The 16,323-nt window shown below is 55.7% G+C and overlaps 1 protein-coding gene across 2 annotated transcripts in view; it reads left to right on the top strand.

The window, feature by feature from the left end:
* Positions 1-16,323, top strand: part of LOC139230533 (liprin-alpha-3-like) — a 131,878-nt gene that overhangs the window by 103,366 nt on the left and 12,189 nt on the right. For both annotated transcript variants that reach the window (XM_070862368.1, XM_070862367.1), the window contains exons 20-23: positions 1,557-1,619; positions 8,968-9,143; positions 10,619-10,716; positions 11,440-11,615. In XM_070862368.1, coding sequence (XP_070718469.1) covers positions 1,557-1,619; positions 8,968-9,143; positions 10,619-10,716; positions 11,440-11,615 — 513 coding nt within the window. The remainder of the gene's footprint in view (positions 1-1,556; positions 1,620-8,967; positions 9,144-10,618; positions 10,717-11,439; positions 11,616-16,323) is intronic.

Raw genomic sequence — 16,323 nt, forward strand, 5'->3', positions numbered from 1 at the left:
ACCCCCCCCCTCCCCCGCACCGTGCCGGGCAACCTCTTCCCCCTCCCCCCCTCCCCTCCCTTCCCCCGCAGCGCGCTGGGAACCCCCCCCTCCCCTCCCCTCCCCCCCGCACTGCGCTGAGCCCCCTCCCTCCCTCCCCCTGCACCACCCAGCATTGAGCTCTGTCCCCCTCCTCTTCCCCCACCCCCCCCCTCCCCGCCCCCAGCACCGAGATCTTTCCCCCCCAACCCCCACCCCGCGGCACCAGGTCCCCGGAGACTGAGGGCCTGTCCCGCTCCCGGAGAACGTGCACCTGGCCATTTTCCAAGAGGTGCCCTGTGGGAGAGCTTGGATCAACCCTCACACACACAGCTCAGCGCAGACTGAGAAAAGACCATTCGGTCCATCCCATCCCACTCCAGCCACGGTCCATGTCGGATTCAATCCGGGCCCCACGCCTAAACCCTCACCCTTTCATCCCCGACTTTAATCAACGCCAAATGCCTTCTACTTCCTGCCCTCAAAGTCAAGTATTCCCTATAAATGTAAGTCTCTCCCGGTCTCTCAACCCCTCTTCCCACCCACCCACCCCTTCTGGTCCCTCAACCCCCTCCAAGGTCTCCCTACCCCCTCTCCAACTCTACAACTCTCTCTCTCCTGGTCTCTCGCTCTCTCTCTCTCTCTCCCACGGTTTCTCTCTTTCTCTTTCTATCTCTCAATCTCATCATCGTTTCTCTGTCTTTCTATATAGATTCATATATCTCTGTCTGTCTCGCTGCCTCTCTCTCTCTCTCTCTCTCTCTCTCTCTGCCCCTCTCTCTCTCTCTCGCGCTCGCTCTCTCTCTCTCTCGCGCTCGCTCTCTCTCTCTCTCGCGCTCGCTCTCTCTCTCTCTCGCGCTCTCTCTCTCTCTCTCTCTCTCTCTCTCTGTCGCTCTCTCTCTCTCTCGCGCTCTCTCTCTCTCTCTCTCTCTCTCTCTCTCTCACGCTCTCTCTCTCTCTGGCTCCGCGCGCTCTCTGGCTCTCTCTCGCTCCCTCGCTCTCTTTCTCTCTCTCTGTCTTGCGTGCTCTCTCTCTCTCTCGCTCTCTCTCATGCTCTCTGTCTCTGTCTCTCTCTCTCTCTGTCTTGTGCTCTCTCGCTCTCGCGCTCTCTCTCTCTCTGTCTTGCGCTCTCTCGCTCTCGCGCTCCCTCTCTCTCTCTCTCTCTGCCCCTCTCTCTCTCTCGCGCTCGCTCTCTCTGTCGCTCTCTCTCTCTCTCCTCTCTCTCTCTCTGGCTCGCTCTCGCTCTCTCTCTCTCTGTCTTGCGCGCTCTCTCTCTCTCTCGTGCTCTCTGTCTCTGTCTCTCTCTCTCTGTCTTGCGCTCTCTCGCTCTCGCGCTCTCTCTCTCTCTGTCTCTCTCTCTCTCTCCAAGTATGTTTTAAAGGCTGGCAGTGAACAGGATATATCTCTTTAGCTGAATGTTTTATTCCAGGTGTTGTAAAGTTTCTGAATTTGTGTGTCCCCCCCCCCCATCCCTTTCTCTCGGTTGCCCTCTCCCTGACCTTCGACACGACTGTGCCGCCCCTGGGCCGTGCGAGCAGAACACGGGCAACGTCTGGGTGACACACGAGGAGATGGAGACCCTGACGGCAGCGAGCAAGACGGTGAGTGGCTGCGCTCCGCGATCCTCGCTGGTGACAGGGGGGGGCCTCGCCGCGGCTGACCGCGAATCGCCCGCGCTGTGAGCACCCAGGGCCGCTCGGGCCGAGCCTCGCGCATTTTAACTCGAACGTGATTACTTGCCCCGGACGTTACGGGTGTCGAAATTCGGTCGGTAACGCCGCACGTTAGCCCCGGGGAGGGGGGTGGCTAAGGACTTACCGACGTAGCGGTGGTGGTGCCCTCGCCTCCCGGAAACTTCCGTTGGGCGGTGGGGTTGGCGGCGCTAAGACGTTACCGCTGCACGCTCCGCCGCCACCCGCGTGGTGACGTCATCGAGCGCGCCACGTCCCCTTGGCACGGCAAACTTCACTTCGATCGGCGGCTTTGCCGGCAGGCGTTTGTACCGGCTGGAAAACCTATCGGTACATCGGGGATCCCAGGCCGGTGTCGAGCTCAGTTGTCAACTTTAATTTTGTTTTAGCTCCTGTGGCCACAGTGGGGAAAGTGTGGCTCGCTGAAAGTTCCGCCAAAGTTTTTCCCTTCGTTTTCAGGCACTGGGAACGCCGGTATCCTCGCACCGGGAAGCCATGCCGGGCCTCCTGAGACACCAACCCTTGGCGCCCGAGGGCGAGAGTGCACCGCCACATTTTAGCGCCGAGCCCTCGTCTTTTGGGGAAACGAAAACCCAATTTTGCCGTTTGAGGCGGTAATTTAGCGCCTGGCGCTGTCACCGCCTCAAAATCGCCGGCACCGAGTTTCGGCCCCGACAACCTTTACCGCGAACCAGACCGTGTTGAACAAACCAGGAACAATCCGGTTTCATCTGACGCTTCACAGACGTCGCACGTGATTTTTATTTTTCCGGGTTTTCTAGCGTTTCTAGCGGGGTTTTTTTTTTAAAGTTATCTGAATTAAAATCGCATTTGAATTTTATCCTGAAGGTGACGGTAGCAATATCTCTGTCATAGAAAATCATACGTACAGCGCAAAGGGGGCCCTTCAGCCCATCAACTCTGACCCCGCCTCTTTTGAAAAGCAATTCTATTAGGACCCCCCGGCTCTTTCCCAATATCCCTGCAATTTCTTTCTCCTTTAAGTATGATAAGAGAAGGCTGAGGGGTGACCTGATAGAGGTGTTTCTAATGATGAAAGGTTTTGATAGAGTGGATACAGAGAGAGTGTTTCCACTTGTGGGGAAGAGCATAACTAGAGGCCATCAATATAAGATAGTCACCCAGAAATCCAATGGGGAATTCAGGAGAAACTTCTTTACCCAGAGAGTGGTGAGAATGTGGAACTCGCTGCCACAGGGAGGGGTTGAGGCGAATAGTATCGATGCATTTAAGGGGAGGCTGGATAAGCATATGGGGGAGAAGCGAACAGAGGGTTATGCTGATAGATTTAGATGAGGAAAGACTGGAGGAGGTTCGAGTGGAGCATAAACGCTGGCATGGACTGGCTGGGTGGAATGGTCTGTTTCTGGGCCGTATATCCTGGGTAATCCTTTGTGAAGTATTTGTCCAATTTCCTTTTGGATATTATATTGTATGTAATAATTAGTTCGCCGTGACAACAGGCTCCTGGGAAAACAAAGCCTAGGCAGTAATGCTTCTGATGGTGAAAGTTTTCCTTTAGGACCATAAGAACATAAGAAATAGGAGCAGGTGTCGGCCATTCAGCCCCTCGAGCCTGCGCCACCATTCAATAAGATCATGGCTGATCTGATCTTGGCCTCAACTCCACTTCCCTGCTCGCTCCCCGTAACCCTTGACTCCCAAAGAGCTTACCTATTTGACTAAGCTTCTGGGTCACCTGTCATGTCCTCTTATGTGGCTCAGGACATTTTATAGGTGCTACATCAATGTAACTTGTTGTATTACAGCATTGCAACAGTCATTCAAATGCAGCAAATGATTTGCTCTCAAGGGATATACAGAATTGGAATTAAATAATTCAGAGCAGCGACTGTAATTTTGGGCAGAAATACCTTCGCCTCTTGTAGTTGATCCATCCATACCTTCCATCATTCTCCTCACCGTCAATCGGGAACTATTGGTCCCGGGGCCCTCCCCCTTTAAACAGCAATGCACCCAGCTCCTGTTTCCAAACCGTGCCGAGGTGCTCTGCAGTAATCTGCCCCATTATTCTATCACTCTCTTGCTGAAAAATATTTCAAAATTCTCATCCTTGTTTACAAATCCCTCCATGGCCCTCACCCCCTCCCTATCTCTGTAACCTCCTCCAACCCCCCCCCCCCCCCCCGAGATGTCTGCGCTCCTCTAATTCTGCCCTCCTGACCATCCCTGATTATAATCGCTCCACCATCGGTGGCCGTGCCTTCTGTTGCCGGGGGCCCCAAGCTCTGGAACTCCCTCCCTAAACCTCTCCGCCTCTCTACCTCTCTTTCCTCCTTCAAGACGCTGCTTAAAACCGACCTCTTCGACCCAGCTTTTGGTCACCTGCCCTAATTTCTCCTTGTGCGGCTCGGTGTCAAATTTTTAAATGTCCTAAAAGTCCTGTGAGGCGCCTCGGGACATTTCACTACGTTAACGGCGCTATATAAATACAAGTTGTTGTTGTTGCCTGGTATCCTATTTTCTCTTGGACAGCCTTAAATTATGTCCTGTCGTCCTCGAATACCGTGCCCAGCAGAAAATAATTCCTGGGTCCAAATTTTACCAACCTATGAGAATCGTAAATACCTCTGTCGAATACATGTTTTCAATATTCGTTAATCTCCCTGCTGTTGAATATGGGGAATGGAGCTAAAGTAGTCTTCAGGCAAAGTGGGATTAGAGACTGGAGATATTTCGACCAGGACGCACAGACTATTTCAGTATTAAAGTCATACCTGCTGTCCTTATTTTTATATATTTCCTTTACAAACTCTCTAGCTGCATTTATCATGGCAACTCGATAGGTAAACATGTCATACTGTAGTTACATCCTCCTGCCAGTGGCGGTGCTGCGGTGTCTCCTACTGGTGGGAGAGCGTCATTCCTCCGTGCCAGTTGTCAGAGAATCAGAGAAATTTACAGCACGGAAGGAGGCCATTCGGCCCATCGTATCCGTGCCGGCCGACAAAGAGCTACCCAGCCCAGTCCCACTTTCCAGCTCTGGGTCCGTAGCCTGTAGGTTCTGGCACTTCAGGTGCACATCCAAGTACTTTTTAAATGTGGTGAGGGTTTCTGCCTCTACCACCCTTTCAGGCCGTGAGTTCCAGACCCCCACCACCCTCTGGGTGAAGACATTTCTCCTCAAATCCCCTCTAAACCTCCCCCCAATTACTTTAAATCTATGCCCCCCGGTTGTTGACCCCTCTGCTATGGGAAACAGGTCATAAGAAATAGAAATAGGAGCAGGAGTAGGCCATAAGGCCCCTCGAGCCTGCCCCGCTTTTCAATAAGATCATGGCTGATCCACTCTATCTGGGCCCCTCATAATTTTATATACACCTCAATAAGGTCTCCCCTCAGCCTCCTCTGTTCCAAAGAAAACAAACCCAGCCTATCCAATCTTTCCTCACAGCCAAAATTCTCCACTATGGCTGCATTTATAATGGTAACTAGATAGGTAAACGTGTCGCACTGTAGTTGCACCCTCCAGCCAGTGGTGGCGCTGCAGTGCCTCCTACTGGTGGGAGAGTGTCATTGCACCATGACCGGCAACATCCTCGTAAATCCATGATAAATATGGACGCCCGAATATACAATGGGAAAAGTTGGCAGACGGGAAGAGAGTTTTTCGTGATTTGTTCTCGGGAGGTGAAAGGCTGCCCTCACTTCCCAACCACACCCCCTCCTCCTCCCCCCCCCCCCCCGCCCCCACCAGCCGCCCTGAGGAAATGGTGGTGGGCTTTCCAGTTGTTTGTGTTGCTTGTCAGACCAATTCAGAGGGCAACGAGACAGTGTGGCCCTTTGATGTCGCACCGAGGCTAGATGGCACAGGAACGCAAACGGTTCACTATCAGGGAAGGTCTGACCTACACACAACGCTCTCCGTCGTGGCCTAACAAGCTACTCATTTGTAAAAAAAAAAACTACTCGACCAAAGACGGCAAACGACTGAGGTCTCCCCAGGGTCACTCCCATCCCAAGAGCAAATAAATAACAAAATGTGAATCGTCTCGGCCGTAAGCTGCTGGCAATTCTGGCAGGGGTCGCTCATTGATGGTCATGTGTTGGAGCAGGCGTGGCTGTTATGGCGAGATTGTGGAGCCAGTGCCCGGTACAGTGTGGCAGTCTCTTGTGGGTTTCCTACGCGGTGCGCTGGGCCTGTTTTGGCATCTATCTGTCAGCCGTGGCTCAGTGGGCAGCACTCTCGCCACTCCCAGGGACTTGAGCACAAAAATCTAGGCTGACACTCCCAGTGCAGTGCTGAGGGAGCTCCACACTGTCCGAGGTGCCGTCTTTCAGATGAGACGTTCAACCGAGGCCCCGTCTGCTCTCTCAGGTGGACGTTAAAAGATCCCATGGCACTATTTCGAATATTTATCCCTCAATCAACGTCACTAAAGCAGATTATCTGGTCATTCTTACATTGCTGTTTGTGGGAGCTTGCTGTGCGCGTTTCCCACATTACAACAGTAACTACACTTCGGAAAGTACTTCATTGGCTGTAAAGCGCTTTGAGTCGTCCGGTGGTCGTGAAAGGCGCTATATAAATGCAAGTTTTCTTCTCGTGCACAACCCGGGTACAGATTGATTGACGTGACCCATTCCCAGCCCTGTTACGTAATTGGGAGCAGGAATAGGCCCCTGAGCCTGCTCCGCCATTCACTTCGATCATGGCTGATCTTCGACCTCAACTCGCCCTAACACCCGCTCCCTTGATTCCCTTCGTGTCCCTTAGCCTGTAGAATGTAGCACTAACACTGTACTAATTGTTCTCTTCCATCCTTTCATCTCCTGCCTCACTAACCTTTAACCTCTCCGGCGCTAGGAGATCAAAGAAATCAGCTGGGATCAGGTGGGTTCTCCATTCTTGTCTTTCTCCCAATTAAAACCAGTTTAAGATGTTGTAGCCCGATGTCCCCTGGGGCGAGGGGATGGGTGGGTGGGTGAGGGGCGGTCCTGTGTCACAACGTGCTGTGGGGAAGGGGCTGTCCCTAGATGTCACCTCTTACCGCTGGGAGCTGACCCCTGTATCGCTGAACGCTGCTTATGGCGCTCCCTGGTGGCCTTGGGGGTTTCCAACGCTCCCTCCCCCGTGATTGCCCTGGAGTCAGTGTACTGTGTGCACCCGTGAGTATGCTCACAGGTTTGTAGAGCTGTTGACACCCTGTGCGGAGGGGAGTGGGCAGGTCGGAGGGCCTCCTCGTAGGACTGCACCTGGGCCCCGGCCAAGAGGGCCATCAGCCGGTCCAGGCAGCGGGCGGTCGAGGGGGACTGCCTGCCTCTCTTCTGCGGTTACATCCGAGCCAGGGTGTCCCTGGAGATGGAACACGCGGTGTCCACCGGTACGCTCGCGGCCTTCCACGAGAGGTGGGCGCCGGAGGGACTGGAGTGCATCATCGCCCCCGGCAACCCAAATTTTAATTTGATTAGATTTGTTAAGGTTCCCTTTAATGTTTACTGGTTAATTTGTGGATTTTTGTGCCCTTACGCAAGGAGGCACTTGATTTAAATTTATGCTCAAAATAGTTGTCGAGCTGTGTTGAGTTGGGAGTGGCTTAGCCAGTCATGTGATGTTCACAAGCCTCAATAAAACCCCAGTCAGTTGGTTCGGGGGATCCACGATGGGGCAGGTGGTTGTGAGCCTGTTGGATGAACCGGTAATGTGTCGTGTGATTGTTAAACCTTTTGCTAATAAACCAACTAGTTCTTAATAGCAATGTGTTGCTGTGAATTCTTAAGCAAAGAACCCATGAAGCAAGTACATTATAGTCTCCAGGAACTGAAGATTAATCTCCAAGTCGCTTCAACGAGCAAAAACCCAGGAGAAAAATCATAGAAGCGTTAAAGTGCTTAAATAAAAATTATTTTGTCGTCTGGTTATGAAAATATTGGGCGTGGAGGATAAAGGCTGACATTCAAGAGTCGGGAAATGAAGAGTCTGTTCGCTTTTCCGATTGGTGGATCACTACAAGGATGGACGTGTCAAGCGACCAATGGCGAGAGTGGGTGGGGGGGGGGGCGTGGGGCAGGAGGTCATGTGACGAAAGCTCCAGGAATAGGTCCAGCCCAGAGTTGGGAACCCGAGGTGGCAGAGAATTGTCTTGGTCACCTCAGCGCGCACACAACCACGTCCGTGCCCGGGAATTAACCCAAGGTTGTGTAGCCAGTGGTGTGATGTGTTGTCGTGGCACTGTGGGGAGTGGAGGGAGATGTTCGATTCTTCACACTTATCCTCTGAGCTTCACCGATGAGTATTTTTTCTGTCTCCGTTTGATCCAACAGGCACAGTGACTTCTTAAATTAATTTGGGTGTAATCTACCATAAAGCGGCGTTCCAGTCGAGGGCCAATCGATTGCTCGCAGCAAGGGCCTGCTATCATTGGCAACCTGGGTCGCGAACAGAGGTCACCGTGACTGCTCCACATGGAACGACCTTGCTGGGTCTGTAACCCCCTCCCGCCCCCCCCCCCCGACCAAGATCTCCTGCACTCCTCCAATTCTGGCCTCTTGAGCATCCCCAATTTCCATCGCTCCGCCATTGGCAGCCGTGCCTTCAGCTGCCTGGGCCTCGAGTTCCGGAACTCCCTCCCTAAACCTCTCCGCCTCTCTCTCCTCCTTGAAGACGCCCCTAAAAAACCCACCTCTCTGCCCTGCCCTAATATGTCGTCTCGTTTCTCGATGTCGGACTTTGGTAATTGCTCCTGTGAAGCGCCTTGAGGCGTTTTACTAACGGCAAGTTGTGTTGATTGTTGAATTTACAGCAGGACATTCAAGTAACCTGTTGGACGTCAGGGGAGGGAGGGGCCTTCATTCAGGATGCTGTAATGTATGCCCCTGTGAATATGCTCACCGGTTGGTTGAGCTGTTGAGTTGGGAGTGGCTTAGCCAGTCATGTGATGTTCACAAGGCTCAATAAAACCCCAGCCAGTTGGGTTTGGGGGATCCACGATGGGGCAGGTGGTTGTGGGCCTGGTGGATGAAATGTGTAGTGTGATTGTTAAACCGTTTTGCTACTATTAGCTACACATTCTTAAGCAAAGATCCCACAAAGCGAATACATTACAGATGCCTCTGCCGTTCTGTTACCTTTGACCCCCCCCCCCCCGAGAGGACCCTATTGCGAAGTACGCTCGCTGACTTTGCCTGAAGCGGTCACCGAGCCCTGCTTCGCATGTGCACAGTTTTGTTCTTTTGTTCGTAGAGCTGGTTTAATTGTGGAGTATTGATCCTCTAGATCTTGGCGTATGGCGACATGAACCACGAGTGGGTGGGCAATGATTGGCTGCCCAGCCTCGGCTTACCGCAATACCGGAGTTACTTTATGGAGTCACTGGTCGATGCCCGCATGTTGGACCACTTGACCAAGAAAGAGCTGCGAGGCCAATTGAAGATGGTGGATAGTTTCCACAGGTATGATTGCACGTGGCATTCGGATCGGCACTGCCCCCAATACCACCCAGTGCCGCGCCTCCGTGGGCACTGCCCCCCCCCCCCCCAACAATAACCAACGTCACTCAAACACGGTCATCTCACTGCTGCGTGTAGGAGCTAGGCCCTGCCTGCTCTCTCGGGTCGATGTAAAAGATCCCACGGCCACTCTTTCGAAAGAAGAGCAGGGGAGTTCCCCCCGGTGTCCTGGGGCCAATATGTATCCCTCAATCAACATCACTAAAAACAAATTATCTGGTCACTATCCCATTGCTGTCTGTGGGAGCTTGCTGTGCACAAATTGGCTGCTGCATTTCCCACAATACAACAGTGACTACACGCCAAGAGTACTTCATTGGCTGTAAAGCGCTTTGAGATGTCCGGTGGTGAAAGAAGTTATAGAAATGCAAGTTATTTTATTTTATAGACATAATATATAGTGCATTTTGCCCATTTTATGTAAACAGTAGATGCTTCTAAGAACATAAGAATTAGGAGCAGGAGTCGGCCATTCGGCCCCTCGAGCCTGCTCCACCATTCAATGAGATCAGGGCTGATCTTCGACCTCAACTCCACTTTCCCGCCCGATCCCCATATCCCTTGATTCCCTTAATATCCAAAATTCTGTCGATCTCCGTCTTGAATATACTCAATGACTGAGCCTCCACAGCCCTCTGGGGCAGAGAATTCCAAAGATTCACCACCCTCTGAGTGAAGAAATTCCTCCTTATCTCAGTCCTAAATGGCCGACCCCTTATCCTGAGACTGTGACCCCTGGTTCTAGACACCCCAGCCCGGGGGGGAAACATCCTCCCTGCATCTACCTCTCAGAATCTAATATGTTTCAATGAGATCACCTCTCATTCTTCGAAATCCCAGAGAGTGTTGGCCCATTCTTCCTAAAGGGCACCGCACTTTAGGAAGGATGTGAAGGCCTTGGAGAGGGTGCAGAAGAGATTTACGAGAATGGTTCCAGGGATGCGGGACTTCAGTGACGTGGATGGACTGGAGAAGCTGGGGTTGTTCTCCTTGGAGCAGAGAAGGTTGAGAGGGGATTTGATCGAGGTGTTCAAAATCATGAGGGGTCTGGACAGAGTAGATAGAGAGAAACTGTTCCCATTGGTGGAAGGGTCGGGAACCAGAGGGACACAGATCTAAGGCGATTGGCAGAAGAACCAATGAGGGAACATTTTATAACGCAGCGAGTGGTTAGGATCTGGAATGCGCTGCCTGAGAGGGTGGTGGAGGGAGTTGGATCAGTACCTGAAGGAGAGAAATCTACGGGGAAAGGGCGGGGGGAGTGGGGCTGGCTGAGGTGCTCCTGCAGAGAGCCGGCACGAGCGCGACGGGCCGAATGGCCTCCCTCTGTGCTGTAACCGTTCTGTGATTCCATTCTGACTGTCGGAAACCTTCAGAAGTTGCCCTCCTGACCTGACCTGAATGCTTGTGTGTTGCAGGATCAGTCTCCACTACGGCATCATGTGCCTGAAGCGGCTGAACTACGACAAGAAGGATCTGGAGAGCAAGCGAGAGGGGAGCCTTGTGCAGCTGAAGGGTGAGCCTGTGCGTGGGTTGCCATGCGGGAGCCCCGGGGGGGGAGCGCTTTGGAGAGGGTCTCGCGCCAACATACCACCTCCTGCGGAAGGCCTCTCCACCCCCCCTCCCCCCCCCCCCCCCCCCACGGGTGAGAAGTGTTGGAGAAGGAATCCATATATAATGCGTGAATAATCCTTGTCCTCCCCACACGCCCTGTCGATCCTTTTCCATTGTTGCATTGTGGGAACTTGCTGTGCGCAAATTGACTGCCGCATTTCCCACTGCACTCCAAAATGTACTTCATCGGCTGTAAAGTGCTTTGAGACGTCCGGTGGTCGTGAAAGGCGCTATATCAATCCAAGTCTTTTTACTTTTTTCTCTCTTTTAAGCCGCTCCTTGTAACCTCCCTCTTTGATCAAGCTTTTGGTCACCTGTCCGAATGTCTCAATTGACTCGGTGTCAAATGTCATTTGATCGCTCCTCTGAAGCGCCTTGGGATGTTTTACTACGTGCAGGGCGCTATATAAATGCAAGTCCTTTCTTTCCCGCGCCCTTTAACCCCCACGACACCTGAAGACTACACTGGGTCTTAACTCCTGAAGATTACACTGCAGATTTGCGAGTGTGTTATTATGGAGTTACGATGCAGATCAGCCATTGAATGGCGGGACAGGCTTGAGGGGCTGAGTGGCCTCCTCCTGCTCCGATGGTTGTAACTTTGTTCTCCTTGTGCCGTCCCCAGACGTGATGGTGTGGACCAACGACCGGATGATTGGCTGGGTGGAGGCGATCGGGCTGAAGGAGTACAGTAATAACCTGCAGGAGAGCGGGGTGCACGGGTCCCTCATTGCACTGGACGACACCTTCGATCACAACGATGTCGCCCTGCTCCTGCAGATCCCCATGCAAAACACGCAGGTGAGGGGGCCGGCCGAGTTCCGTCTGGGTTACAGCTTGAGTTTATATAGCACCGGCAACGTCCCCAGACTGTTCACAACGGGGTTGTCGGACAGAGGGGCCCAAATTGCCCTCCGCTCGAAACGGGCCGATGTTTAAGTGTTCCGTGCGCCCCAGCGCGTGGGGCGGGCAATCCGTCGACTTTCAGCACTTTGTTTCTTGTTTCCGGTCGGAGTGGGGGAGGGGGGGGGGGAGGGGCGGAGCGGTGTGGGGGGGGGGGTGGGGGGGCGGAGCGGTGTGAGGGGAGGGACAAGTCGGAGCGGTGTGAGGGGGAGGGGCGGAGCGGTGTGGGGGTGGAGCAGTGTGGGGGGAGGGGCGGTCGGAGAGGTGTGAGGAGGAGGGGCGGTGTGGGAGCAGGGGTGGTCGGATCGGTGTGGGGGGAGGGGCAGTGTGGGGGGAGGGGCGGTCGGAGCGGTGTGGGGGGAGGGGCGGTGTGGGAGGAGGGGCGGTCGGAGCGGTGTGAGGGGAGGGGCGGTGCGGGGGAAGGGGCTGTGTGGGGGGAGGGGCGGTCGGAGCGGTGTGGGGGAGGGGCGGTCGGAGCGGTGTGAGGGGAGGAGCTGTGTGGGGGGAGGGGCGGTATGAGGGGAGGGACGGTCGGAGCGGTGTGGGGGGAGGGGTGGTGTGGGGGGAGGGGTGGTGTGGGGTGTGGGGGGAGGGGTGGTGGGGGGAGGGGTGGTGTGGGGGGAGGGGCGTCGGAGCGGTGTGGGGGGAGGGGCGGTGTGGGGGGAGGGGCGTCGGAGCGGTGTGGGGGGAGGGGTGTTGTGGGGGGAGGGGCGGTGTGGGGGGAGGGGCGGTGTGGGGGGAGGGGCGGTGTGGGGGGAGGGGCTGTGTGGAGGGAGGGGTGTTGTGGGGGGAGGGGCGGTGTGGGGGAGGGGCGGTGTGGGGGAGGGGCGGTGTGGGGGGAGGGGCGGTGTGGGGGGAGGGGCGGTGTGGGGGGAGGGGCGGTGTGGGGGAGGGGCGGTGTGAGGGGAGGGGCGGTGTGGGAGGAGGGGCAGGTCGGAGCGGTGTTGGTGTTGGGGGAGTGCCGGCCTAGGTTTATTGCTCAAGTCCCCTCTGACTCGGAGGCGAGGGTGCTGCCCCACTGAGCCACTCGCTGATGTCACTGGGTCGGGCAGCAGGTCTCGGGTTGGAGTCACAGTCTCTACCGACCCGGCTGATCTGAGCCGAGGCGTGAAGTGGGGGTGGGGGGGGGGGAGTGTACTCTCCGCACCTATCCGGGGACAGGACGGAATAAAGGATATCGGCTACAGTTTTCCCGCGCTCGTCGCCATGCGGCGACTCACGCCGGGGAAGCGCGGACTGTTTCGGTGCGATGTAGTTAGGAAGGCAAATGGTCTGTCGGCCTTCATTGCAAGAGGACAGGAGCAAGGATGTCTTACTCCAGTTATACGGGGCCCTGGTGAGACCACACCTGGAGTATTGTGTGCAGTTTTGGTCTCCTTACCTAAGAAAGGATACACTTGCCATAGAGGGAGTGCAGCGAAGGTTCACCAGACTGATTCCTGGGATGGCAGGACTGTCGTATGAGGAGAGATTGGGTCGACTGGGCCTGTATTCACTGGAGTTTAGAAGAATGAGAGGGGATCTCATTGAAACGTATAAAATTCTGACGGGGTTGGATAGACTGGATGCGGGGAGGATGTTTCCCCGGGGCTGGGAAATCTAGAACAAGAGGTCACACAGTCTCAGGATACGGGGTAGGAAATTTAGGACCGAGATGAGGAGAAATGTTTTCACTCAGAGGGTGGTGAACCTGTGGAATTCTCTACCACAGAAGGCTGTGGAGGCCAAGTCACTGAATGTATTTAAGAGGGAGATAGATAGAATTCTCGACACAAAAGGCATCAAGGGGTATGGGGGGAAAGCGGGAATATGGTGTTGGGATAGAGGGTCAGCCATGATCATATTGAATGGCGGTGCAGACTCGAAGGGCCGAATGGCCTACTCCTGCTCCTATTTTCTATGCCTTCCACCGCTGAACAGCTGCCGGCGTTGAGTTGGTTTGAGGTACCAACTGGCTGTCGCCACACAATATAGGCTGGGGGCAGCGGGCAGGGGGCCAGTGGGGGGAGGAGAGAAGAGACAGAATTGGACGGAGAAGGGAATGGTAACAGGTTCTCTCACTGAGTCAGCCTGGGCAAGGATTAGTAATGATCACACCTTCTGTGCGCTCGACAGCCTGTGGAGAAGGCAGGAACCGGGGTCTATGCTGGCCTGCACATGCCCAGCGTATTGGAGACTGTTTTTCTGGGCCGGGCTGTGTAGGTGGATAAGGGACTCTGACATACAGTCTTTTTCAAAGTTTTCCATGTCACCAGTTCCCAGACCCTGGTTTGGATTAACTATAGACATACTGGAGCCTCCCATCACCTGCCTTGACAGAGGGCTTGGATATCGGGACGTGGGGCACTCGAGAGGCCCTGAATTCTGGTTTTGTACACATGGTACGGGAGTACCTGAGGCTAGGGAATTGCATAGAACTTCATCGACATCCTGGGGGTAGCCATTGACCAGAAACTTAACTGGACCAGCTACATAAATACCATGGCAACAAGAGCGGAACTATGTGAAGACAGTGGAACAGGAGAATCTGGGATGAGAGAAGTGTCCTATGAGGAGAGGTTGAGTTGATTTGGCCTATACACTCTGGAGTTTAGAAGAATGAGAGATGATCTTATTGAAATATATAAGATTCTGAAGGGGATTGACAGGGTAGATGCAGGGAGGATGTTTCCCCCGGGCTGGGGAGTCTAGAACCAGGGGTCACAGTCTCAGGATAAGGGGTCGGCCATTTAGGACTGAGATGAGGAGAAACTTCTTCACTCAGAGGGTGGTGAATCTTTGGAATTCTCTGTCCCAGAGGGCTGTGGAGGCTGAATTGTTAGAAATCGATAGGTTTTTGGACTTCAGGGGAATTAAGGGATATAGGATCGAGCGGGAAAGTGGAGTTGAGGTCGAAGATCAGCCGTGATCTTATTGAATTGCGGAGCAGGCTCGAGGGGCCGAATAGCCGACTCCTGCTCCTAATTCTTATGTTCTTAAAGGGACATAGGTATAAGCTTAAGAGGAGCTTGATTGAGTCTCAGGTAAGGAAGCACTCATTTTGTGTGTGGTGGAGGGGGGGGGGGGTGTGTGTGTGGTGGGGGGTAGGGGTGTGTGTGGTGGGGGGAGGGGTGTGTGTGTGTGGTGGGGGGTAGGGGTGTGTGTGTGGTGGGGGGTAGGGGTGTGTGTGTGTGGTGGGGGGAGGGGTGTGTGTGTGGTGGGGGGAGGGGTGTGTGGTTGGGGGAGAGGGGTGTGTGGTGGGGGGAGGGGTGTGTGGGGGTGTGTGTGTAGTGGGGGGGAGGGGTGTGTGTGTAGTGGGGGGGAGGGGTGTGTGTGTAGTGGGGGGGAGGGGTGTGTGTGTGGTGGGGGGGGTGTGTGTGTGGTGGGGGGGAGGGGTGTGTGTGTGGTTGGGGGGGAGGGGTGTGTGGTGGGGGGGGGGTGTGTGTGTGGTGGGGGGGGTGTGTGTGTGGTGGGGGGGGGTGTGTGTGTGGTGGGGGGGGGGGGGTGTGTGTGTGGTGGGGGGTAGGGGTGTGTGTGTGTGGTAGGGGTGTGTGTGTGTGGTGGGGGGTAGGGGTGTGTGTGTGTGGTGGGGGGAGGGGTGTGTGTGTGGTGGGGGGAGGGGTGTGTGTGTGGTAGGGGGTAGGGGTGTGTGTGTGTGGTGGGGGAAGGGGTGCGTGTGTGGTGGGGGGAGGGGTGCGTGTGTGGTGGGGGGAGGGGTGCGTGTGTGGTGGGGGGAGGGGTGCGTGTGTGGTGGGGGGAGGGGTGCGTGTGTGGTGGGGGGAGGGGTGCGTGTGTGGTGGGGGGAGGGGTGCGTGTGTGGTGGGGGGAGGGGTGCGTGTGTGGTGGGGGGAGGGGTGCGTGTGTGGTGGGGGGAGGGGTGCGTGTGTGGTGGGGGGGAGGGGTGCGTGTGTGGTGGGGGGGAGGGGTGCGTGTGTGGTGGGGGGGAGGGGTGCGTGTGTGGTGGGGGGGAGGGGTGCGTGTGTGGTGGGGGGGAGGGGTGCGTGTGTGGTGGGGGGGAGGGGTGCGTGTGTGGTGGGGGGGAGGGGTGCGTGTGTGGTGGGGGGGAGGGGTGCGTGTGTGGTGGGGGGGGAGGGGTGCGTGTGTGGTGGGGGGAGGGGTGTGTGTGGTGGGGGAGTGGTGTGGTGGGGGGGGGTGTGTTGGGGGCTCGGGGAGGGGTGGGGGGTGTGGTGGGGGGAGGGGTGGGGGGGTGGTCGGGGGAGGGGTGGGGATGTGTGGTCGGGGGAGGGGTGGGGATGTGTGGTGGGGGAGGGGGGGGTGTGGTGGTGGGGGAGGGGGGTGTGGTGGTGGGGGAGAGGTGTGTGTGGTTGGGGGGAGGGTGTGTGTGTGTGGGGGAGGGGTGTGTGTGTGTGGTGGGGGAGGGGTGTGTGTGTGGTGGGGGAGGGGTGTGTGTGTGTGGTGGGGGAGGGGTGTGTGTGTGTGTGGTGGGGGAGGGGTGTGTGTGGGTGTGGTGGGGGAGGGGTGTGTGTGGGTGTGGTGGGGGAGGGGTGTGTGTGGGTGTGGTGGGGGAGGGGTGTGTGTGGGTGTGGTGGGGGAGGGGTGTGTGTGGGTGTGGTGGGGGAGGGGTGTGTGTGGGTGTGGTGGGGGAGGGGTGTGTGTGGGTGTGGTG

The sequence above is a fragment of the Pristiophorus japonicus genome, chromosome 19 (genome assembly GCF_044704955.1).
Source record: "Pristiophorus japonicus isolate sPriJap1 chromosome 19, sPriJap1.hap1, whole genome shotgun sequence".
Taxonomy (NCBI): Eukaryota; Metazoa; Chordata; class Chondrichthyes; family Pristiophoridae; genus Pristiophorus; species Pristiophorus japonicus.